This window comes from Sciurus carolinensis, chromosome 9 (assembly GCF_902686445.1).
Source record: "Sciurus carolinensis chromosome 9, mSciCar1.2, whole genome shotgun sequence".
Taxonomy (NCBI): Eukaryota; Metazoa; Chordata; class Mammalia; order Rodentia; family Sciuridae; genus Sciurus; species Sciurus carolinensis.
This window is the reverse complement of record NC_062221.1, coordinates 5,647,243-5,674,812: the sequence shown is the minus strand read 5'-3', so window position 1 is coordinate 5,674,812 and position 27,570 is coordinate 5,647,243. Positions and strand designations below refer to the sequence as shown.

Below are 27,570 nucleotides of genomic sequence, written 5' to 3'. Positions count from 1 at the left end.
TGCTGAAGTTAAACAACAACAATCTTATTTTATATGACTAGTTAGTGAGAAATTTTGCTGGTGAGAAATTTTCAAACGGTTCCTTTTTTTTTTTTTTTCCCTCCCCCTTTCCTAAATGTCCTCTAAACAGAACTCTGAATTCTCAGGCAAACTCCGCAGAACAGTTAAAGTCATTAATGGTCTCTGATTGGATGATGTGTTTCAGATCTGCTGCTAGAAATAAAAACTTCTTTCTAGCCACCAAAATTTTGTGAACTTATACTACACCAAAGCTGTGATGTTCTGGATGGAAATAAGCATGATAGTATCAGTTCCAATCAGTATTATCAGTGTTAAGAAATTATTCTCACGTTGCTCATCTGACTTGTTTCCATCTGACTGGGCCAGACTTCTACCAGACCCAAGCAGCATTTGATTAGTTAAGCTGTTGGTTTTTCTTTTTTTCTGCTTTCAGATGCTTCTAATGATATTGCTGCCTATATGTACAAGTGTGAATGGAGAGTATGCAATCTTTAGTCTTTTTCACACTGAGTACACTAACAATTAGTAATAATTAAAGAATAAGTGGTCATTTTAAAATCTGTTTTTTCTTTTAAAAAAAAAAAATTACATTTTCTAGCACTTAAAAAAATGGGTCTGAAAAATGCCCTATTACTGTCCAATGCTGTTCCCTACCCAGTCCCACCCATTCAAAACCTGCTACAAATGCTGGATTGAGTTCATATCAAATAATTTTGCAGTACCAAGATTTTTCAAATGGAAACAGTGTTACTGACTTCTTCATATTGGATAACAAAATAAGGATAACTCTGATCATCATTAAAAATGACAAAAATCTGAGGCTCAAAGAAATTATCCACACAAGAGTCATACAGGTCACTGGTGACACTGCCAGGATTGACAGGAGGGGGCCTTCTCATGCCATGACTACCCATTGTGTATCTGCCAGTCAGCACTTTGGCCAAAAACATGAAATGGATGCCTTTGGAGGACTTCTTAGAAAAGTTATGAGAGTAGCTTGCCTTCTTTGCAAAATAACTGCCTTGTCCAAACATTGTAGCATGCTTTCCACAGACTCGAGGGTCAAAGTTGTGCTTGCAGATTCCATCTACCACATCCTGGGATGTTCCATGAAATAAATGTCTCTCGTTTATTATTCTGTCACGGCCGAACATTTTCCTGTTCATATATTCCTTTTTCCTAATGCAAAAGTGAATAGAGAAATCAGAAGGAAATACAGATCAATTTAATAACCATGATGTTGTCACAAGCTTCTCTTCATGATTTCAAGGGGGAAAAGGACTCATGTAGGTATCAAGGGCAAGATGCCATCAAAGATCACATTAAAAGTTTAAATTGAGCTTTTCCATTCCAGAAAAGTCCCTATCCTTCCTTCTCTTCCCTATCCTATCCTTCCTTCTCCACCACCACCCACTTGCTTTCCCTTCCATTTCAAATCCAGTTCATGTTTTACCTTCCCTGGGATCCCCTCCTGTCTGAGCTTCCCCAAATCTGCGTGAGTTCCCTTTGTACTACATTAGCTCCTCTGCTGGTATGAGGGGCAGCACAGTAGAGATTACTGCTCAGGTTCAAATTCCAGTGCCGCGTCTTACTAGCTGTGTGACCCAGGGCAAGTTGCCAAACTTTTCTACCATTCACTTTCCTCTTGGCAAAGTGTAAATTGTAATAATCCTGTTTATAGGTTTGTTGAGGATCATATGAATTAATGTGGAAAAATACAAACATATTAAATTATATGCAGGTGTTTACTGCATCCTGCACTTGATATGAGCTACATTTAGAAAAGCTCTCATGGAACTTTTCACATCTCTGACTCACCTTTTATATTTCTCCCAAAGAAACTGGTTTTGGACTCTTAATATTTGCAAAATTCTATATTTAAATTCAGGCACAGTCTTATGAAAAAGATTGTAAATGATTCGGTAACTTTTGTCCTCTGCAGAAACAGGCACTTGAATGAAGTCCTGAGATGGATGCATATAAATCCAAGTTTCAGGGTAAAAGTTTGCTGAGGTGACCCCATCTGGACAGATGATTTGTGATGATGAACTTGTTTCAAGAGGTGGAGGAGCCTGAGTGGGAACTCCACCAAGTGTCCTAAGAAGGAGAAGGAACATGGACGTAAAACACTCAGCAATAAATACATTTCACATTAGAAGGGCTCTATATTATAACATGTATGTCTTAAACGCTTGTTTAAAAAACAAAAATATTATTCATTTTAGAGAAAAAACAAAAACACCCCACTGCCTGTACATGGATAACCTATTATTAGCTTCTTCCTGGCTTCCTCCCTGTGGAGAAGCTCTGGAATGTATTGCTGCAAGGCAAACAAGCAAGGGCCCATTTATGAGTATCTCTGCTTCTGAATCCTCCTGGAGATCTCTTTTCTATTCTGTTAAAGAAACTTTGTTTCTTCAAGGGAGTGATGAAAATCTATATGCTTTATTGGAACTTCGCTAATACTCACTAAAGGTTGTGTGGGATAGGAAACAAAGTTGGGCAGATGATGAAAAGGGGTTTGTTTCTGTATAAAAAGAAATAAATATCATGAAGCAGGCACCCAAAGCTGACAAGTATCTGAAATTTCCCTCACTTTTTAAGATCATGAATAATAAAGCCCACCAGTATTCAAATTTTATAGTTTGGGTGTGATTAAGATGGAGCTAATTACTACTATAACCTAGACCAGAAAGCACATCACAGAACCTTTACATTCAGTTGTTACTTTGAAGGATGACTTTAGATAAGCAGTAGCTTTGATAAGTTACTTATCCCTGCCTGATTAAATGCTTAAACTTGTATCATTGTTTGTAGCATTTTTGTTCAAAACAGACAAAAAGGGAAGACAGAGAGAGTAAGGAAATCCTGACCCTGAGGCCTGTCTCAGAGTCAGGGTACTGTCACACTCCTTGACACACAGTGGTCACAAGGAAGCAATGTCTGCCAAAGGGATTAGGAAGTCAAAATTTTCAAAAGAGTTTTATGACACAGAGGTTATAGCTGCGTGTGAACAGGCATCTCCTCTCCAGAGCACATCCCACCCTCACCCTCAGCAAGCATACTGTAAGCCAGGTATTTCACACAGTGCTGCTCTCACAATAATTGCAAGATCACTTAGTTACCCACGCTTTTCAAAAACAGAAACTAAAGTTCAGAGAGATTAAATAATTTGCCCTAGAATAGTGACCAAAGAGCAGAGACAGGATTTGAATCCAGGCCTGCGTGTAGTCTCTAAATTCACACTCTTTCCATTTCTATAGATTTCACAATTTATACTTTTTTAAAAGGCTAGAAAGTGACAGATGGGCATTGGGATCCCAACTCCATTTGCCCGCCTCTCACTGCTGCTAAAATATCACAATGTTTTCACAATAAGAGATGGCTCACTGAGAAGCTAAAACTAAGCTAGGAATGGTACGCATGCCTATAATCCCAGCAGCTTGGGAGGCTGAGGCAGGAGGATGACCAGGAGTTCAAAACCAGCCTCAGCACGTCTCAAGGCCCTAAGCAACTTAGAGAGACTCTGCCTCAAAATAAAATATAAAAAGTGCAGGGGATGTGGCTCAGTGGTTGAGTGCCCCTGGGTTCAATTCCAGTACAAAAAAAAAAAAAACAGCTAAAACTATGGATACGCACTAGCTTCTCAAGTCCCGCCTCTGTCAAGTAAGCAGCTGTGCTTTCAAGTTCCTTTGTGAAAGCGTTTTTTGAGCAAGTAGCTTCAGGGCAAAATCCCCCAGGTGTGTGAAGTTCAGGACAGATTTAAAGTGGTGATGGCATCTCCAACTTTCAAGACAGAAGGCACATAGTTCTTATCCTCTGGGGCATTTCTTAAGAGCCCTGGTTGATTCCTTGGAGCCTCAGTAGGATACATTTTTCTGGTACCATGACCCATTTTCCACTGGTACATTTTCCTAAAGATAGGTCCCGCTACTTTGAAATCTCAAAGGTGTGTAACTCCTTAAAAAGCCATCACTGTCTATGGGAGTAGCAGGAAAGCACAGAATGTAAGCCCTTTATTTTTAGCCCCTCTCTTCCTACTCTGTAGAAGGTAAGACCCAGCCCATCCAGTTTTCCATTAGTATCAGGGGTTGAAGTCACAACAAAGGTTTCTGGATTGAGGAAGGAAGCTAAGATTCTCCCCCAACACTATGCCCAATAAAGGTTAAAGACTGTTTCAGCCTGTACTGAAAACCTAACAATGAGAATGCTCCTTTTTTCTCTGCTACTGTTCCTTCCCAAGAACCCATTCCATAAAATAACTTCATATAAGTCTTAAAGGTCTGTTATTTATTTGGACATGCTTGAAGATGAGCCAGGGCAAATAAACCTTATACATCTTAAGATGTTAAATTCAATTTCATATATGGTTAGTATCCATTCCTACCCATAAATGCTTACTTTTAACAAGACGACATCCTACTAAGTGGACTAAAACATAGATACATATAGCTGTCTAACAGTCTTCTACACTCTAGTTGCTTCTAGGTTAAAAAAACATACTAAAAAAAGTCACAAATGTGCCTGGATTTTCTGACAAGGCTGTTTCTTTTTCTTTTCTTTTTCTTTTCTTTTTTTTTGGGGGGTAGAGATGAGGGATGCCAGGGATTGAACTCAGGGGTACTCGACCACTGAGTCACATCCCCAGCCTTATTTTGCGTTTTATTTAGAGACAGTTACTTAGCGCCGTGCTTTTGCTGAGGCTGGCTTTGAACTCATGATCCTCCTGCCTCAGTATCCCGCTCTGCTGGGATTATAGGTGTGCGCCAGGTGCCCAGCAGACAATGCTGTTTCTACTCAGCTTGTGGCATTCCAATGTTGTACTGCATGCTTCACGGTGCTGTCTCAGTCTTCTCAAGAGGGGCAAAGTTAATACTATATTAAGCTTATACTCGAGACCCTCTGAAGAATGGGTTTTCAGAATCCAAGGGTCACCTTTTATCACTCTCCTTTCCTCCCTTCACTCCTTTGAAAGATGTTTGCCAAACCTACTTCAGTAATGAAATCAAAATTAGCTGATTTTACTCTTCTGGGGGAGGAATAAAAGAAACTGTATTATGCCTTCTCACCACAAGAGGATTGCACAACAGATATCCTTCCACCTGCACAAAATGGACCCCCAAGCACACCCTAAATCTGAGATTTGATTTTTTTTACCACCCTGGCTCAAATGTTCTAAAAATATTAAAGAAAAAGTCCCTTGTTATCAGCCCTGCTAAAAAGGCAGCAAGGAAACCCTTTAAAAAAAAAAAAAAACAATAGTTGAATTTGTAGAAAAATCAATGAATTAAGTCAGTCTCCCTTCCCACTCCTTCCCCCATATCCTAGCATTTCCAATTCTTAAGACATCTCTGATTCTCTGACGATTGTGACCTCTTTCACCTGTTTTTCTTTGATCCTTTGCATTTAATAACATGTAAATGCAAAGGACAAAATAAAACTCTCTCTCTCTGGCTAAGACCATTGTATCTGGAATTTGCTCCTGGAATCTGTTTTTGGAATCAGTCTCCCTCAACTTCTCTCAGCTCAGCTAACCCCTGACTCGAGGGCAGACAGGACTGTTGGATTTATCCATTCCACTCTGGTGAACTTGCTATTCCTCTGCTCTTTTCTTGCTAAAGCATCTGCCTAATCTCTGATTTGCTGACCTCTTACTTTATGCTTGATTATCACCATTTCAGACAGGAAAACTAAAATAGAAAATTAAAAATTAAAAAAAAAGAGGAAGTAACATTTTTGTTCTCTTTTAAGCCTATATTATGAATATAGTAAAACCATTTCTAGCATTAGTTCCACTACTGCTTGTATTACTTTATAGTTTTACACTTATAAAAACAAGTCTAAATTTTAAAAAGAGAAGCATTTCATAATTACTTGTCTTAGGATTGAAAAAAGTGGATTTTCACTTGTTTATTAAAACTTCACCAACAATACAGGACCTGAATGAGCATTTTTACCCTCACACAGAAGCTACATCTTGCTGGACTGGCTCAGCAAGGCCAAGCTGTTGTTCTCACTAATGAGTTCTACTGTCTCACCAAGACCACTGTTCCTAACTACTTCATGCTGATCTAGTTCTAGTTGTGCTGATGAAATCCTAGAAATGGTGTTTTGGGTTTTTTTTTCCTAGTTTTTAAAAAAAGGGGGGTGGGGGTGACAAAAAAACCAAAAAGAAACAAACAAACAAAAAACCCTTTACAAGTAAAAATTTCACATTTGGACTGCAAAGAAAACGGTAAACAAACCAAAGCCAATATATATTTCTAAAATTGGTCTTATTACAAATTTTTTATGAATACTGACATTTCAGGGGTTATGTGTTTGCATTTCCCTTGCAATCTCAGAATTAGGATTAAGTTCTCTCATAATGACTTAAGAGAAAATACAGTGCTTGATATAAAAACAATAGGAACATAAAACAGCACCTTTACCTAAGAGATGGGAAGAAACCAACTAACACTATTTTAGATTGCCAAGTTCATAAAATCAAATATATGTTGTACCACTTTCAATATCAGGATATATTAGAGTATACAATCTCCCTAGAGATACCAACTTTCAAAGACGGCACATAAATGGTAATATGCCCACCTTTTGGTACCTATGAAGATATGCCAATGGGATATTTTGGAAAGGAAGAGGAAGAAATGGCACTTGGGAAAATGGAAGAAGAGCTTACTTACAATTCAGAAGGGTGACTACATTCTTACGATATAGGACAGAAAATTTTAGTACTGTAGAAAATATGCTTCACCAAGGAAATGAGCAAGTAAATTTGCTCGTTTGATAATTTTGGTAAGATGAATTTTTCCAAATTTGTAAGATGAAATTTTCCAACTGAAATTCATTCAAGGAAGAGAGAACAGAGATCACCATCTATGGGATTCTACCCAACAGCCCTGACAGTGTATCTGGGGTAGGAAATTGTCTTGAAACACAAAAGAAGATCCTCATGGAACGGAAAACTCAATCTTCACTGAAGAAATGCAAACTCTCTGCCTCGAAACAATTACTTTTAGTTGTGAAAAAATGCTAACTTTGCTTCTCAGTTTAAAAAATCCGATACTTCCTCTTTTCAATGTTAACTGTAGCTTACCTGAACTCAATTTATTAGAAAATTAAAGCAATAATTCAGAATCACATTCTAGGGGGAATAACCAAGATACATCTTGATTTAAAAATGTTTCCACTGGCATTCAAAAGTACATTGATATTAGACTTTCCATTGGACACTTACTGTAAATATGGTAGCAGAATAAAACAGGAGCGGAAGAGTGGTCTCCTTTTTACTTCTCTCCTGAAGAATGAATTATGGAGAATGTAGTGGTTGTTCCACATCATAAATCGAACCTCTTTCAGACCCCGAGAGTTGGCTTCTTCGATCAGTCGAATAACAGACTATGGAGTAGAAAACAGAAGGTAAAAAGAAAAATTAATAAACAATCACCATGAAATATGAAAATGTAACTTAAGGCAAAAAATAGTTAACCTCACTGTTAGTGTCAGAGAATTTCAACCCCAAGTACAGTAAATCAAATTAATTCCCTTTATATGTAGGATTTCCCCTCAAAGATACAGATTAGAAATATGCTCCCTGTTCTAGAACATAGATGTCTCATGTCTCCCTATGAAACATGTGAGAAACTACTCCATTGTGTTTTCCACCTTAATGATGTCCTAGAGATTTTTTTATCTTTCTTTCTTAAGGGAATTTTGAGAAGGGGAAGTAAGCATAAAAAGTTCAAAAACACCAAGTAAGTTTCACACCTGAGAAACATCTGATAGGTGGAACACAGGACAAGTTTGTATTCTAAGAATACATTTTAAACAGGCTATTACTCTGTTTGAAAGGAAGATGAAGGCAGATAGTAGTGATTACTTAAAAGAGTAAAACAAAAAATTAGTTCAATATTGTATTTTATAGCAGTTAACTAGGTCGTATTCTTTTGGAATGTCTTTAAAAAAAAAAAAAAAAAAAAAAAACACTAAATAAGGTAGATAAATTATCCCATTCTGTAATGCTAAAAATTAGCAATCAAATTGAAGAAGTCAGATCTCAGAATAGGAGATTAATCTCTAAAGTTCATTTCAGGGTGTTTGACACCAAGTTGTCATTCAGAAGTAATGTAAAGTACCATTTTAAAACCTTCTTTGAAACTGATATGCTAGTTTCACTATCTCGGACAAAGGATACAAGAGTACATAAGACAAAATTCTAAATAGATTATTATTATTGCTTGACCACAGCTTAATAAACATTTTCAAGCACTTCTTCCAGGGACCTAAGAATGACTTTCTCTCTGGCTTCTGAAATGGTGTTTAACACTTGATCTAATCTCTGTAAATCCAGGAGGCAGATACAGACAGAAGTTACACAAGTTTTCATCTCATTAAAATCATTCTAATGGTACCAAGTCTAAGTACTTTATCTTGATAGTATAAGATTCTGGAGAGACTGTTTTAGTTCTCTGATAATAGTGGCATTCTATGTAAGGATTTCAGGTTAATGGAAAGAAATATGTTTTCAGAAAAATGGAGAAAACTTTTACCTGTATCAGCAAGACTGTTACATCAAGAAGCTCTGTAATTATGACCTGTAGTTCTGCTTAGTCACTGTCATAAAGGAAGAATAAGAGAACGAAGACAAAAACAAAACAAAAACCCCAACTCAAATGTATGGTTTTTTTTTTTTTTAAAGATCATGTAAATACCTCAGGATATTCTCTCCATCCAAAGTGATCTCTACAGAAGAATTTCCAAACTGTGTTGTAAACAGAGTTGACATTGCAAGAGGGTGGTGTGGACAGCCTTCGTAGTTGGTCAAATTCAGCTGTTTCATACACATTCATGGCATTCAAATCTGCCCAAAATTCTTGTCCTCTAAAAAGACCCAAGAAAAAACTGCTAAATAAAAATATCCATCTGAGCATTTTCTCAGTATCCATTCTCTATATGCCTTTTCCTAAGGAGACCAAAATTTCCAGGCCATAGTTATGGTACCATTGTCAATAGCCTTAGTGGTCTAAGCTAATCAACATAATCCCATATCCCACTCCCTAGCAAGGTGAGTCAAACCCTGGCATCCACCAGTCAGGATGTCAGTCTGAGGCATGAAGCCGATATAGACATCCGAAAGAAAAATAATTTCTTTTTGAAACTAAGCCAATACTCCTAATCCACCCAAAATCAATACTGTGTTTTATTCTTGAGTAGAAAAAATGTTGGCAAAACATGAAGAGGAAATTTGGATACTGTGAGGGTAACTATGAGAATATTTTGCCATTTTTTATATGGTCTATTGCTGCTGAATCAGCCCTTTCCAAACATCTCCATATTGCTGGCAGGGGAAGTTCCATTATACGATTAGTTTCATTTAAAAATTAATTTGTAAACCGTAATCCAATTAAAACACATATTTACAGGTTTTTTTTTTTTTTTTTTAAGTTTTGAGACACAGTCTTGCCAAGTTGCTTAGAGCTTCGCTAAATTGCTGAGGCTGGTCTCAAACTTGTGATCCTCCTGCCTCAGCCTCCCAAATCACTGGGATTACAGGTATCTGCCACCACTACCACCAGGCTTGTATTTACTTTTAATGGAACTTTTCATCTAATATTTGTAACATTACTTTAGGTAACTGGCAAAGTATCCATTTCCCTTCTCTCTTCTCTTTATGATTATGCTTGAAATTTTCCCTAAGCAATATAAAAAATGAAATCTGGGGTTGTGGCTCAGTGGTAGAGCACTTGTCTGACACATGTGAGACACTGGTTCAATCCCCAGCACCACATAATAAATAAATAAATAAATAAATAAATAAATAAATAAATAAATGTATTATGCCTGTCTACAATTTAAAAAATAAATGAAATACATTAAAAAATAACATCACAAATATTAGCAAAGTAACTAAGTTCCTGAATACCTTCCTCATACTCTCCCTTCTACTGAACATTTCTAAACAGTCATCTACAAAACTTGGGATACTCCAGAATTAGGAGCATTCAGAACAACTGGGACATGGTAAATTCAGGTGTTGGGGCTGAATTATTTTCCCAAATAATTTAGTTTCTTGCGGTAAATCAGGATTTTGAAAAGGGTATTAACTTTTACCTATTTGCTTTGTTGGTTAGTGCAACATTTTTCAAACTATGTTTGGTGCACTTGTTTCCCAGACCGTGACACATTTTGTATAGAAAGAACTCTGGTGCGAAGGTGTAAAAACCACTTGGTTACACAGGTTAAACAACTTCCTCACTGCTGCCTCACCACTGTCCTTCCCTACGCTAAGGAAGGTGCTGAAGCACTGGGACAGAGCCATCCAAATCTACCAAGGCTCTCCCTTCCCCTCATGAAGGCCTATTAACATCCCTCAATACCCCTGACAAGTGTCAAGGGAAATTTACTTCTTGCCCTTTGTCCTAATGTAAATAATTTGTAACTCAGGTTCTCTATGAAAACAATTCAGGCCATATGCCCAACTGATGTTACCCAAAGAGCACATAACTTTCAAAAAGCAATATACTTATTTAAAAATCATTACATATTAAACAAATTATTTCTTGCTTAGAAAGAGTACTAAAAAATAGGATGTGATCTTTAAAACAACATGATTTTAATTACACATAAAATAGAAATTAGACAATAAAATAAAGCTTAAATCACATTGGTCACTGTTTTGTTTAAAATGATTTATAGTAAATAGCAATAGCTAATTTAAAAGGGAAATGTTTTTAGGAAATTCTAAAAAAAAAAAAAAAAAAAAAAAACTCATTTTCTTTTTGAGTTCTTAGAATAGCAGTCATTACATTAACACACATGAAACCAAAGCTTTTTGCTGTTTAAGTGTCAGATTTCATTCTGGACATCATGCTAGCAATTTCTGTGCACGCCTGTACTATTGAAACTTCACAGATAATGATTTGCATGAGAAAGACATCTACAACTGCAGCTTTTGCTACATTCTCTGTGAATTTCAGTCCTTTGGGCATTATGAAATTTCTATGACAAATTCTAATTTACTACAATCAACTATTCTTTGGGTTGGCGTATCAAAGTACTTTTTTAGTTGTATTTGATTTTCAATATGCAGTTCTAGACCTGACGGAGGCAAAATAACAAATTTGAAAAACATTATCTTTTTTTATAAGATTAATTTTACCACCTGCTCTCCCTTAAACAGGGAATGCTTTAAAAATCCAACGCCAAGATTTTCCTCCACAATTTGCATCAGTACAAATGTGTGCACTGAGGTTGCCAAACATTCAACATCCATCACTCTTCTATCAAACCATTGCTTCCTATTATCAGAAAGCAATTATGAGTCATCTATGTGTAGTAATGGTAATGGTGGGCTGAATTAAGCAATACACAAAGAATTAAACAAGATGTAGTCCCCGTGTTTCAGGGGCTCCATGAGAGGAATAATTAACACAATGTTAAACCAAAGAAGCAGTTTATTTGGTTCTAAATAAACCTTCTAAACTCATCAGTGGTAAATACACTCAGGGAATGATAGGAAAAAGAATAGACACACAGCATTATGGGAAAGAAAGTGGTTACTACTGTCCAGGAATGGATAAAGGTCAGGAAAAATAAGAGGTTTTACTTTATCAATCCAAGATAGTTTTCTGTAAGAGAAAGAATTTTAGGAGTTTAAATATTAGGAAACATCAATGGTGAGTAAAAGGTTGTATCAAAAAACAAGAAGAGTTGTCCAAGCACTTTGTTTCTCATTAAGAAGGGAGCAGTTCATACAGTTCAGACAGGCGAGGAGGAGACCTTTTGGACAGGGCACCAAGGGTACATAAGAGACGAGGAAATGTGACCCAGGGCTTAACAGGTACTGAGAAAGATGTTAGGCCATGAGTTGAGGAGTCTGTCTTCTAAGAACCTTAAGGGAAGATCAAGAGTATTGAGCAGATAGGAACAAGGGGTCAAAGGAGTAAATACAGAATGTGTGAAAACTGTGCAAGAGAAACAGTGCTAGAGAATGGAGATCTGGGTGGGGTCTCTGTAAAAGCAGGGTGCAATAATTCTGTGGGTAAGTCTATCTGTCCTGAGGGCATTCCTACTGTGGGATCACTACATAGAACAATTTAGCTTTTGTTAAATACATCATGTATTGTTTTACCTCAGATTTAATCCTACTATGGGGGGGCAGGGGGAGACCAAAGCCTTGAACAGGTTGCTGCTTTTGCTATAAAGAATGGACTTCAACTGTTAAAATATTAACTACTGTTTCACAAGTTTTGCCAACTAATACACCACCACCCATATACTGTAAGAATCCAGATATAAGACTAATTTAAAATTCTGAAAAGGGCACCCATTCTCATGATTTAGATGTTTTGTGACAGTGATTCTCCTCTTACTCAACAAATATCTTCACATACTAATTAGGCCAACATTTTCCAACACATATTACCAACACATGGAGCTCCAACACCCACACGAAGTCACAAGTATTCCCCACACATCATTTCTTTTTTATTTCAAATACTAAAAGAAACTGAAAGCCTACAATATGAATAACAGGCAGCTGGAATGAGAATCAGAACCAATAAAGAAACAGGTGTTGAATGAAATAGAAATCTGTACACCACTACTTACTCAGCCAGATATATAGTTCCTGAGTTTATGCATGTGGGCGCTCAGGAAAGAACATAAACACTTTAAGGCAATTTTTCTATATTTTATTGCTTGAAAACAGAAAGGAAATGTGACCATTTTTAAAAAGCCAAAATAATCTTAAGTAGACATATGATTAGGTAGTGGGCTACATACTAGGGAAAGGAGGAAAAAGTTTAAATGCCACAGAATGCTAGTCTAGCAGGAGGAGCAAACCCTGTGGCACACGTGAAACATGGCCTGCAGGCAAGCAGATGCCTTAAGTCTGCTGGTGGTCAGGGGCCATCCCAGGGAGGATGAAATGTATGTCCAGTCTAGTCAATCACCAGGACGACAAGACAAGGGTGGGCCAGGCCCTACAAGTAGTGACTAACATGCAGAAGGAACCAAGCAGGGTACAAGGAGCATGTGCGAGTAGCAATGTGGCTCACATGGGAGGTCAGGGTGTGCATGGGTAGAGAAGGGTAAGACAGACTGGACTGGAGAGGCTGGCTGAGTCATGTAAGGAAGGGCTGAGTGCTAAGTGAAGAGATTAGGACTGGACCCTGTGGGCAGCAAGAATCATGGGAAATTTTCAACAAGTTCCAGACTTGCCAATAGTGGTGATGTGGAGAACCAATTTATTTATTTTTGGCAACGGAAGATAAGAAGAGGTGAGGGAAGAGACTCATTTATTTATTGATATTTATTCTATACTTAGCTATTTATAGCTATTAGAACTGCACACAAGACAAATGATCACAGAGGACTAAGGAGACAACTGCAGTGGTGATTTGCAAGGTATTTAAGAATTAAGATCAAACTGCATGAGGGTAAGTACGTGTGGGAAAGAGTACAAAGTCCAGGATGTGTCCCACGTCTCCAATCTAGGTGACTGGATAATGGTGCCATTAAGTAAAACAGGAATTACAAGAGGCGGAACATGTTTAAGTGGGAAGGTGATGTAAATAAAATATAGAACTCAGACTTTAACAAAGGCCAATTAAGTATAAACTTTTTGAATACCATTCTAGTTAGTTTTAACCAGATCAGTTAGACTTTGGAATCTTGGCATCCTGCCTGTAAGAGCAAACTGGTTTCTACAAGGATAAACCTGTGACCTCAAACTATTAACATCCACTCTAATAAACTAACCAGTCACAATTAGTAGGCCCTATTTGATTACTGTGATGTAAAGTGAAAATGTCTCCTCACATCAACAATGATAGAATGATTAAGTGCACTCTGAAGAGTACTGAGGCTCTTCTGCTACTAACTGGAGACAGGTTTGGCAGATGAGGTATGTTTGCCGCTGCTAAAGAAATTTCACAGGCACACAAAATATAGAGGGATTTTGATACTCACTTTGATGTTTCAGGACTCATTTAGTAATGCTGGGCTATATCTTGCAGCTTACACATCCCCTTCAAATGTGTTACCAAGTGATGAGAATCAAAGTATGGTACATACAATACCAACATTTAATGAAAGCAGAGTAGTTTTACTAAACCTCAGAGAACTATGTACTCATAACTTTCTCCTTTGGAAGCATAGTAACTGTCAATTATTCTGTTACTAATTAAGACTTTTGCTAACACTGCCTCAAATAAATAAAACAAAACTGTTGGGGGAGGCAATAAAACTTATCTATAAATGCTTACATCCAGTGCAACATCTTTGAATGTTCACCGGAGGTTAGCAATCTAATTTCTATACAACAACTTTGGGTCTTGGTAACAATTGGACTTTTCCCCTTTGCATTTGGAAGTAATTGTAGGCAGATATATATACATCAATACTGGGAGTTTATATCAATGCACATATGGACATCAGTAGTTATGGGCAGACCAAGAATCAAATGTTAACTGAATTAAAATCTGTCCATCTCTAAGGACAGACCCTGATCTAGTTGACATAGGATTACCGAGGCTTAAATCACTTGGTAAAACTATTAACATAAAACCTGAATTATGGATTTAGCTCATCTTCCTAAATATCTCAAAATATTTGGGGGTAGGTAAGAGTATTCCCACTTTAAGATTCAAGGCATTTTTTAGGATCAACTCTTAAAAACTCAACACCAAAAAACAAATAACTCAATCAATAAATGGGCTAAGGAACTGAACACTCAACAGAAGAAATACAACTGATCAACAAATATATGAAAAAATGTTCAACATCTCTAGCAATTAGAGAAATGCAAATCAAAACTACTCAAAGATTTCATCTCATTCTGGTCAGAATGGCAATTATCAAGAATACAAGCAACAATAAATGTTGGTGAGGATGTGGGGGAAAAGGTACACTCATATATTGCTGGAGGGACTGCAAATTGGTACAACCATTATGGAAAGTGGTTTGGCGATTCCTCAGAAAACTTGGGATGGAACCACCATTTGACTACCCAGCTATCCCGCTATACCCAAAGAACTTAAAAGCTGCATACTACAGTGATGCAGCCACATCAACGATTATAGCAGCTTAATTCATAATAGCCAAAGTATGAAACCAACTAGATGCCCTTCAATAAATGGATAAAGAAAAGGTTGTGTGTGTGTATATACACATACACACACACACACACAAAATGGAATTTTACTCAGCCTTAAAGAAGAATGAAATTATGGCATTTGCAGGTAAATGGATGAGGCTGGAGAATACTATGCTAAGTAAAATAAGCAAATCCCAAAGAACCAAAGGCTGAATGTTTTCTCTGATAAGCGGATGCTAATTCACAATGCGGGTGGGTGGTTAGGGAAAAACAGAAGTACTTTTGCATTAGGCAGAGGGAAGCGAAGGGAGGGGAGGAGGTATGGGGTAGAAGGACAGTAGAATGAATTGGACATTATTACCCTATGTACATATGTGATTACACGACCGGTATTATTCTACATTATATACAACCAGAAGAATGAGAAATTATACTCCATTTATATATGATGTGTCAAAATGCATTCTATTGTCATGTATAACTAATTAGAACAAATAAAAAAAAATTTAAATGATGAGATAAAATTCTGCATGTCCTATTGCCTTGGTCCCACCTGGGACATCTTGGAAGCAGGTGCATTTCTGAGAAGGTAGCCAGTTACGAGTGGGACACTGTCTGGAACCACATTTATCTATAAATAAATGTTTAGCAACCTTATGTCTGATTTACAAAATGTGAGACATCTAAGCTGTGGTGTTCATGTCATTCCAGAAGAGAACAGAGTGAAATGAAAAACTAACAACAGGGGAGGAAAAAGGAAGCAGGCAGATTTCTTAATGAAAGAATACCCTTTTTTTTAAGTCCTTGTAATTGCATATTCTCCAGAAGAATGTAGGGCTCTAAACAAACATACAACACAGCTAACACAGCTTATTCTCAAAAAGCTTTGATACTAAGACACTGGCTATCAAATTCATGTGAATGTTTTGCTAACCTGCTAATAAGTAAGGCCATATGTTGAACCCCCTACCCACCACTGCCACCTATGCAACCACTGAAAGCAATTACGTTGCCACACAAGGAAAAGGGCCTGACAAGAGACAGTCAGGCTGACTTTTTTTTTTTTTTTTTTTTAATTAGAAAAATATGGATCAAAGCAAAGAACACACATTCACAAAATACTTTCTAATAAGATGTGAGTAAATCTGAAATCTTACGTAAGTTATAAATAAAAATTATACTTATGAGATCAGAAGATCTCACTGCTACCTATTTATGGAGGCATGGGATTAAATTTTGTACCCTGAAGATACCAGAAATGTCATACAGTCTTAACTGTGATCCAAGTTCAATCACATGTCCTGAGACTTGTAGAAGGTGACTACAGTGAGACAAGCTTCTCAGCTGTGGACTAATGAGGAAGTGAAACTTAACTTTTACAAGAGCAGCTGGAATAGAAAGCAGACTGGTTTTTAAAAATTGTGCTTAATAATTGCATTACATGCCTTATAATACTTTAAATTATGCAGTTACAGATTTTTGTGGAAATGAATGTTCCCTTTAAAATGAAATATTTTTAAAACTGAGAAGTTTCTACCTTACCTCGAAATAAACCAAAAATGTCTCTCCCACGTATTCAAGGCACAAATACTGACTAGTTCAATTTTTTGGAATTTGACAGTAAAGAGAATTAAATTTCTTTATATAAAACTTTTCAACATAACTACAAGATCAAAGTATAATATAGCATATATAAAATACTATAACGTAAATAAAATAACTTAAATGTTGTTTTCAAATAACCTTAAGCAATTCAGAACTTACATATAAATGAAATACCAATTATAAAAATTATCACAAAACATCCTCTACTAACCTCTAGCAAGATATAATCTATTAGTTTATTTCTGGTTTGACACTTAAATTTTCAATGACTCCTTTAAAAAGGCTTTTACTCAGAATTTTCTCATATTTAATAGTCTTATCTCCCTCCCCCAGATTAGTCCAGATAAACTTAACTCATGAGTGTAAGAACTGGTAATACATTCACAGATGGCTTGTTATATATTGGTGTTGAGAACCCAGAGATGAATAAACAGCTTGCAGTAGACTAGCAATCTGACTGTAAACAAACAAATTACATAAAGTTCATCACTGACAGTTCTTCAAGCAAATGGGGTGGGCAGCTTCCCACTGAAAAGATATTGAGAAATGATGTTTTCCTGTCTAGGTTTTGTAAACCATGATCACAAAACCTTTCACTATAATCTTGAATCAGTAATTTTTCTGGAAGAGAGGGAGTCTACAAAACCAAGCAAGGTTTTCTGACAGATTAGCCTAGAATTTTTTAAATATTAAAATAATTATAGACCACTTCACACTGCTAACTGATGTCTGGCAGCATTTGGATAATCAAAAATGTTAGAAAGCAAGCAAAGCTGCTTCTATTTCACATACTCTACACAGATTCAAGGGTGTCTTTCTTCTATTAGGATGAGAATTAAACATGAAAGACAAACCCAGGATTTCTTCAGTGCTTGTTTTTTCTCTCCCATGCCTGGAAATGAAAGAGCTAAACCAGGTGACAGTCAGAAACCTAAGATTACAACAGCGGGAAATTATTGAGGGTACTTTTTGCAATTTGCCTGCTGTCTACCCTGAAGAGCTGTGGGAACTATGAAGATCACAGGGTGAGACCAGACTCTAAAAGCACATGCAATAGCACAAGCAAAGTTCACCCTTGGGCTCCCCACCCCTGCCATTCTCCACTGACTTCAGTGCTGGTAAAAATTTCGAGCAAAGAATGGCCATATGTCATGTGAGAAGGGGCAAATAAGAATCCCTTAATACAAAAAGGGGGAACAAAAACCCAACGTAATAGAGAAACTCCTGTTACGCCCAACCTAAACTGAATGTATTTTCCAGTCATTATGAATAGTGCTGCTTCAACCAACATAACACAAACTCTTCCTCATGCTCAGGAACACCACCACCCATAGAGAGGACTTCCATTTGCATAAAGAACACACATTTACTGAACTATTTCTTAGACAATGTAGTCACGAGAGATTCTACTACACTCCTTATACAACTTTTGTGATACTCAAAAGTTACTGGTTTCTGCAGATGGTGAAAGGGAACAGTCACTCCAGCATTCTCACTCTTGTAAGAGCTTATCCTTTCACTGTGATGACCATGCAAAGGCTCTTCAGTGGTCAAGCGTTGTTACCAGTAAGTAAACAACAGAGAGCAGAGAAGGACTGAAGGGGGACTGAAGAGATAGACATTTTGTTGTGTGGAAACAGCAAATAGGAATGCTTAGTTAACTCTCTTCTGTGCTTGTCTTAGCAACAGTAACTGGCTAGGTCAGCAAGGAAAATTGGAAGTTTCACACTTGACAACTGAAGTTTATTAGTATCATTGACTTCTAAACTGAGGTTCCAGATCACAGGACTGGTTACATCAAGTCTGCAATACTATCTTTTGTACCGACTGACTATAAATTTTCACAAAATACCAAGTTGAGTAAGAGATTTTACATAGAGTTTCAAAAATTTCAAAATGTATTTCAGAACCTATCACTTGTAATTCCAAATTCTCCTACAAAGAAGGAATTATCTTTATTAAAAATGTGGGGCTTTCAGATATAGTTTCAGAATTTAGGCTGGATTAGGTTTAACACTTGTAGGAAGAAATTTTAAATAGGGGAAAGACTATATGCAGTACAATTCCTAGGAAGCACTGAGGTAAATAATATAAATACAAAAGTAGACATACATTAATACAAAAGTAATTTTATTTAAAGTAGTTACTCCATGTGTAAAATGTGGTTTGTATGCTCCTAGAGATGGTGAACTTTAGATATATTTTACTCCTTTGTACAGATGTGTTTGGGGTGTTGCAAAGTACAGTTCAAACCAAGATCTAAAGACTATTACCTAACAATTTCAAGCCCAGAATGAACTAGAAAATGGCTCAATCTTCAGCCTTCTGGTCTTTTATAAAGATAGAAAATCACTCACACTGTTATCTTAAAACTCTCAGACATAATATAAAACCAGAAGCTCTACTACTTTTACAGTGAGTTACAGTAAGTGTTTTAATTTACCAGTGTCCAATATGAACCAGCCTATCAGAAAGCTGTGTCAGAAAAATCATAACTCTAAACTTGTATTTCATTTTCCTATGTAAAAGTGTCACACATGTAAACTCAGTTTTCTTCCCAGAATTCACAAGTAGGAGTGTGATAATTATTAAAGGTTTTGATGTAGGTGAAGAGGACCTGACTTCCTATTCAAATGCAATTCAAAATCATTACCAAAGATTAAAAAATCTGGGGGTCTCAAATCAGGGGATAAGAAATAAGAGGCTATAGAAAAATAGTCACAATTTCAAATGGTTGGATTTTAGCAACAATCCTCCAGTAATCAAGCTCTATTAGTGAAAAGCAGCCCCCAAACCCAGAATAATCTGAGGATCACTGACCATGATCACAAATACACAGAAGAATTTCCAAATTTACCTTTGTTTTATGATAGAATGTACATCTAGAATCTAGAAATTCTAGTGTAACAAGAAATAGGAAATAGATTTACAGGGCACAGCAGAGTTAATCAGTCAAAAGTAGCATTTTTTGAATGCCCACTATGTGCAAAAAATTCCTTTTTCTTATTTATAAAAAGTAAAAGCTTTGGACCCCATTCAATGAAAAAATAATCATGCAATTATTTTTAGAAACTGCCAGATAACCTTATAAGCTCTTTTGTCTAACTAATTTAAGTCATAAATCTTTGGTTTTTGCAAGGTTCATTTTCATTACCATAAATAGACATCAGGAAAAGATTGACCAACCTGAAGCCAGGTGACAGCTGCTTCAAAAAGTCTAATCTGCTTATTGATAAAAAGCAGAAAGGGAATAAATGAATGATTGCTATTGATTCTCATGATAGCTCTACACAGACCCAGGAACTTCTCTAGATTAGTATACATAGAAGCTAATTAGTTTTATTTCATATGTAAATAGCAGCATAAAGAAGTACAAAAAATAATTCATTGGACTGCTTTATCCCAGAGCACAAGGCACATTTTGAAAGTCACTTCAAACACAGTTCTTGCTTATGGAGCTCTCTTTCTCTTAGGCAGTAATTTTTTAAAATAAATCCAAACTCATACAGCTGTGTATATTCAAGAAATACCAAAAAGTCACAAGGCATAGTAAGTTTCAGCTGTTCTCTTCTCTCCAGTGTTATCAATAACACATAATGAATTAGTTCATACATCACTGCAGCTGTGCAGGCCAGAGCTAACTAGGCTAATTTAACTATTCTAGTACAGTTCAGTCAGGAGCTTGCTCTAGTTTAAATTAATTCACTCGGCAAGTTATATAGACTATAACAATAAATGCTTTCTACCATCATTAATAGGAATTTCTCTTTGTCTTTTTACACAGTTTCTGTGAAGTTATCTAATGGGATTTACCTCTTGGGCAGATTGGAAAAAAAAAATAAAGGACTGCTAAGAGCAAAGTTATCAAAATTGCTCAAAAGCTAAGGTTATGACAATGCTCTAGGCTTAATTAAGCCTTAAACAAGTAAACTTTCTCTTTTATCAATAAGCATTAACTCCAAAAGAAAAGAACTCTGTCCTCTGAGAAAAACTAACCAGAGATTCACGTTTTACAATTTTCATCTTCACTCCTACCCTCTTCCTGCAAATTCAAGATTAGATCACTAGTCATTACATTACTAGAATTAATCACTAGTCATATTTTAACCAGCGGGTAACCTCCAAAATATGGTTTACAGTGTATCCCTTTCTTGATGGGTGGCAATGCCTAGAAAACTTCTTGCACACTTTGAAATGAAAGTAATGTGGAACCAATGGTGATCTTCGATGCTGAAGAGCGATGTATACTCCCTTCACAATTTCAACTATCCACACCAGTACTGAGGCTAGCAAGGATCTTTCAAAACTTGTCGGCAACCCACCACATCTTCTACATAGGGATGAGTGGCTAAACTGTTAAAGACTGTTTTCTTAATGAAAAATACAACATTCAGTGATGTTTTCCCAACTTCATATATGGAATTTGGAAATCTTCAAAGCCCATTCCACATACAAAAGAAGTCTCAGCATCAAATCTGGGGAGTTCATACATATGACTAGGTTCCAGATGATGCTGACAATAAACATCTATAGACAGATGTATAAAAGCAGAATGAGAAAACAAAGGTAATTGTATCATAATTTAATTACAATGAACTACATAAGCATTTATTATTGAAATCCTTTCCTACATGTTTTTAGTACCTATGCATCTTGACTAAAAAGCTGTCTCCTTTTTGATTTCATTCCTGACAAAATGAACACTGTATACCTAATTTAGATTACTTTAGATGTTAAATCCTCACATTTATTTGCAAAGCAAATTAAAAATTTTTATCTGCATAGTTTGAAACTATGAACTTTTGTCTCTGCTAGGGAACCAGAACTATGAACTTTCCCCAAGTTCCACATAATAAAGATATTGTTATAATATAGAGACTTACCAAGTCATAAACTATTGAAAACAAGTAGGATAAACAAATGCCATTCATTATTCACTACTCCTGAATCCAAATACTACTGGGTCTGACTTGGACATATAAGCAGCTGAACACACACTTCCTGGTTATGTGCAATCTGCACAGATAGACCAGCTCTACAGGCCTGACCACAGAGATTAATAGCTTTAGCCAAATAATGTGGTAACCATGTGAACCTGGGCTGCTCCAGCTTGTTTGTGAATCTCTCAGCAAGGCTCAACATGCCGTTATCTGCATCTTGTTGCCAGGAAACACAACATCGCTTTAGAATACAAGGAAAACCAGGTTGCAGTGACCACAGGTCAACTTCCCAAAAGCCCAATTTTTGACACTTAGCTATATAAAATCTTACTTTCTTCCTGTTCACTGAGAATTTCATTTTACTTATAATCAACAGTTCCTACTTTTTGCTATTTTATCAAAAGCAAGACCATATACAATATTAATTGTAATAACCACTCATACTTTTTTTCCTCTTCTAAGTGTCAGATAAACATTAATTTACTTGATTAAAACTGATTTGGAAATCAAGTACCAACTTCAACCATTTTATAAACTGATCCAACAATGCATGCTTTGGGTCTTGTATTTCTTCTTCAGCAAATACCAAGGATAAAATACCCAATATACTGCTGACCCAAGAATTCCCAGATCTCATGGGATCAAAATGACTGTCTTGCTTTGCTCATGGTAACAGAATGTAATGTGGTGGATAATAATCCTGCTAGTTTCTTCCTGACCAATTCAAACAGATAGAAACTTAGTGTATCAAGATGCTCAATTGGGGCTGGGGAGATAGCTCAGTCGGTAGAGTGCTTGCCTTGCGAGCACAAGGCCCTGGGTTCAATCCCCAGCACCCCAAAAAAAAAAAGATACTCAAGTACTCAGCAGACTGGAAATTTGCTTTGAAAGAGTCAAGTGGGAGGCTACTCTTCTGCAGAATTTTGCAACTAGGAGATGGAAAGATTACAGTGGCTTTGAGAGTATATAAAAATTAATCACCCTTGACACAGTAATTAGAATTGCTAGCTCAGGGGCAACAGAGATTTTGGATGATACCTTATTAGAAAAATTTTTAAGAAAAAATACTTTTCTCTTCCAATGTTGGCTTTAAGAAATAAGAACTCAGCTTTAAGATTTTTGCAACCCAAGCAAGATTCAAGTAGAATCTTGAATCCATTTTATCATCAAGACAACTTACTTATAATGAGGAAAACTACATTCTTGATATAACCTTACTTTTATCCCAGGGGGTCTTCTATATTTCTTTAAACTTGGGCTTTAAACTATTTGTCATCTTGTCCTACACTTCTAAAACAAGATGCACAATTCTAGTTTCATGGTAAGTTGCTAAAAAGACACATGGACCTGGGTACTATGTAAGTGAAATACTAAAACTCTAAAAGAAAACCACTTATTCAATACTAAATTGAGACCAAAAGTTAAAACAACAACAACAAAAAAAAACTTCTAATACCAACAATGCTCTGGAACCATATCAGAATACAGAAGGTTGGCAACGAGACTAAGAATTAGACAACTTTTAAATACTGCCACCATTTGATGACTCTCCAGACACTTGGGTAGTATAAATCAACTTTTCTGTTAACAAAAATGACCCTTAAGGTTAAGTTTTTCTTCTGCCCATATGGGTTGGGATTCTCAGTCTCCTACGCTCTGTGGGTTATGCCTTTTACTATTAAGCCAGGTCACTCATTATTCATGATGTAACAGGTTGCCCTGAAAGTCTTCAAAATCAGGTACCATGGATGGAAGTGTGCTAAAATTTTAATCCTTACTCTTGATGAAACAAAGTTAATAACATCCCACACTTTAACTCCTTCTACACTACAGGAAAAACAACTTAGAAATTTGTGTACTATACAGCCATTTTTGCATATCAACTTTGCATGTAGTAACTACCATTTTCCTCATTTTAAATAAAGTTCAGTTACAGAAGAATTCAGATGTGGAAATGTTAGTTCCATATCAGTGAATATGTTTACACAGCCATACTAAGAGGACTGAATTAGGTACAAACACATCTTGTTTACCAAAATTCAAGGACAGTTTTTATGCAAGTGATAAACATTTCCATTAACATAAATCCTCCCTTCACTCACTGTAAAGCCTCTGCCAGAATTGAAAAGAAAAAGAACGACTGAATTGTGGAAACTTAGTAGTAAAATGCTTTAAGGAAACTAATAAAAGAGATTTAATGTGTTCTGGCATGATTCAGAAGTATGGGAGGAACTTCTGAATCATTCACAAAAAAAGTGTTTGTACTATTAAAAGTAAAAAGGGCCACAAATATCTCCAAATATTCTCCTTTAAAAAAGTAGCAGGTACTCAGTGCATTCTACTGCCATGTATAACTAAATAATCAAATAAAAAAGATATGCATTGAATATAAAAAGAGCAGTTACTCAACACACAGAATTTTAAAATTAGACAACTTAGGTATTGATTATAAGAGTTATCATGGAATTTTCTTTCAAAAGCAAGTTCTTCGGTGAGATTAAATTAGTACATATGTGCAACTTCTCAGTCACATGCATACTGAACAGAATGAAATGTGAATTGTTCAAATGATAAAACCTTCATTGTCAGGTTAGGTAAAGAGCCTGCATTCAAACACCATGAAAATTCAGAATAGCATAAAGTCAAAGGAATAACAGGAAAAAAGAATAAAACCTATTACTACTGAAAGAAACTACTGTATTTTAGTCTTTTTACTTTCTCTAAAGCATTTAACAGTTTTTACAAGTTGTTATAATACATACCCATACTTTATTCTCATCCTATCATTTTCTGGGTTACAATAAAATCTTTCCAAGTGCTCCTGAGAATCATTGGATACACTCTGCCACTTCTGAGTAGTTGTCCTCTTGATCTGCCAATGATACGGCAAAACCGTGTGATGCTTCAAACAATCCCTGCCATAAATGCAAGTGCCTTGCAGAAACTCCATGCAAATTTCAATTCCATTCTCTTGGTGAGTGTGGTACTGTAGCTGGTTTACCAGCTCAAACACAAGGTCAAGGGAAGCTTCCTCACTCTTGTCCTGGAAGAGCTCAGTACTCAACTTATCACTGGTGTCCAAAATGTACTGGATTGTAAAACTGTTGTCTTGGAAAACCCCTGGAACATAATCCATGACTTTGTCTACGCAGTCTGGGCTAGTAGGAATATCACTTGAAACTGGATGCAAAAGGTCAGTCTGGAAGTGCCCTGCTGTCGAATCAGCTACTGTCCCACTGATGGTTTCTGGTGGAAAACTGTGATCCTGAATTGGAACCACTTGTTCTGGAGCATCAGGGGAAGGATGGGCTTCTGGCATTTGGCCCCCAACATTTGTCCCATCAGCAATCAGGACAGACACATTGTTTTCTGCTGTTGGACACGATGGATTAATTTCCAGGGGTTTTTTCACCATAGGTTCATGTAAACTGCTCTCATCTCTACTCTGGTCTCTAGATCTAAAAACCCCATCGAGTGATCCAGATTCTAGCAAAGTGTTTAATATTGGTCTCAAAGACCTCAGGGTTCCAGTTCCCAATCTCTTCTGATCCGGCTTTTTCTTAAAACAAGTCTTCAATGGAGTGATCTTCTCAGACAGTCTCATTTGGCATGAAAAGTCATCAGGAGGAGAGGGAGGCTGCACTACACAGTCTGGCTGAGGTTCGGTGGTTTCCATTTCCACGATGTGGATTAGCTCCAATTGCTCCTCAGGGTCTAAAAATCCTACCAGGAAAGAAAGAAAAATGATCATTTACAAAATGACAACTGGATTCCATTCATTCATTAAAATGTTTTGTGTTGGTCTGTGACTAAGTCACTGAAATCACTCCTCCTGTGCTATGTTTAGTCTCCACAGGTCAATTTTAACTTTTAAGAAATGAAGTCTACAAAACAGTACAAGCTATTCAAAATCAAAGCACAGGTAAAGGCAGATGAAGAAGAATGCCTCTGAACAGGACTTTGGCATTTATTTGTGGACTTAACAGTAATTCTGCTGGGGTATGAATTTTATTGTAAGTCTAGGGTGAGGTGAGATGGGAAACAGACATAACTGTGTCAAAATGAAGACAGCAAAGAAACCACACATCTGTTTTGTGGTTCTCTTTACAGTTGTTTATGTATCATCAGCTTCACAAGTTGACAAAAACTTGGTTTCTTTGTGGGGGAAACAAAAGTTCATCAAATGAAAGACAAACTTCAAAGTTAAATAGTGAGTTGGGGGTGTGAGAATACACACAGAAAACAAGGGATTCTCAACTAAAGTGTTACATGGGATAAAGTCAGGAGCCTGTTAAGCATTTCTGTATTCATAAAGTTCCAATATACTCCAAGAATGTTAAGGGCCAAAATTGCTGGAAAAACATTATCACTACTGAGAATGAATACCAGGTCTTTAGCTTCAGCAATAAACACACTGCTTACTGTGATTTAAAAAAAAAAAAAAAAAAAAAAACGACTGCATTATAGGTAAAGGTCTAATTTTTGTCTTCAGAAAAGTTACATGTGCACTTTAAAAAGCAAGTAAAGGCATATTACAGAAATGCAGCAAAAAATACACACCAAATTTCAGATTCTGAGTGAACGCCCCAAAAGAAATTATTCTTGCAAGAATCAGAATCCTTGAACAAAAGTGAAATCTGAAAATATTTACTGAAACTGTGCCAGGTGAGAAAGATAATGAGCAATTAATCCTCTTCTCTTGTCCAATAAACTGAAAGAGCTCTTTGATGCAAAGGCCCATGACTTAATCAAGTATGCATGGTAGGTGTTCAGTACAGCGCCCAGCACAATGCACACAGTGGGTGTTCCATAAATATTTCGTTAGCTGAATTAAAAGACAAGGCATGCATTAAAAGCTTTGGTTGCTAGTAGGTCAAAAACGAAAACTGAGTTCCGAGAAAAAGAAATATTAAAGTCCTAACTGGAAAAATGCCTAATCTGTAGAAAGTGAATAATCAAACTTAAGAAACAAAACACAGAGTAGGGTACGCGACAAAGTGTTAGCCTAAGTGCAAAATGAAGAGGTGGGAAAGGAGCGTTCGGGGTGAGCTGGCATTGTTAGCGAAAGCTTCGCGAAGCAGGGACCTGACACGAGACATAAATCAACTGGAAGGCAGCCAAGCCGGGCGTTATTATTCATCCCGCGGTGCTCCTGCCTCCAGGCACAGCCGGCACGGCCCGCGGTATTCCCTCCGCTCGGCCGAAGCCCACGCACGCACCGCGACCACCCCCCGCCCGCCCGCGCGCCCGCGGACGTGTGCGTGCCCACTCACTCACGCGCTCCCACCGCCGCCCGGCCCGGCTCGGGGCGACCGGGGCACGGCCGGCCGGGGGCGCCGTGGGACCCCGTCCCCATCAGCGGGCAGCAGAGGGACCCGCGGTCCGGAGGACGCGGGTCGCCGCGCGCCGCCCCCGCCCCCGCCCGCCGCGGGTCCGAGGGGCGCCTCCTGCCGGCCACCCGCCCGCCGCCCTTGGGACGGCCCGGAGCCCGCGCCGCGCAGCCGGCGCCCGGCGGGCAGGAGGCGCCCGAAGTTCTCGGGGCGGCCGCCAACTTCGCGCCGCAGCCGGCCGCGGAACGGGCGGCCCCGGCGGGTCCGCCGTTGCACACCTGCCGGCGACGGGCGCAGCGCGCGGCCAGGCCCGCCGACGCCGCGCCACAGGCGGCCCCGGCAGCCGCCGGAGCGCGGCCCGAGCGGCGCCGCCATCCCGCCGGGGTCCCGCCGCCCTGGCTTACCTCAGCGAGAGCCGGCACAGCGGAGGGTCACGGCGGACAGTGCGCGCCGGGCCGGCGGGGTCGGGCGCCGGTGTTTAGGAGCGTCGGGTTGGCGACGCGGCGAGCCGCGCACGGGCCATCCCGCCGAGGAGAGCGCAGGACGCCGCACCGCGGTCCGGCCGGCTCGCTCGCTG

General features: G+C 37.9%; 1 protein-coding gene across 1 annotated transcript; it reads right to left on the bottom strand.

Moving 5' to 3' along the window:
* Positions 1 to 27: 27 nt before the first annotated feature.
* Tiparp (TCDD inducible poly(ADP-ribose) polymerase) lies at positions 28 to 27,368 on the bottom strand. The gene is made up of 6 exons (XM_047564069.1): positions 26,951 to 27,368; positions 24,426 to 25,386; positions 8,733 to 8,901; positions 7,259 to 7,419; positions 1,840 to 2,118; positions 28 to 1,200 (listed from the first exon to the last, which is right to left on the bottom strand). The coding sequence occupies exons 1-6, from the start codon at positions 27,366 to 27,368 to the stop codon at positions 753 to 755; spliced, it is 2,436 nt and encodes an 811-aa protein (XP_047420025.1). The 3' UTR covers positions 28 to 752.
* Between the last annotated feature and the right edge of the window lie 202 nt (positions 27,369 to 27,570).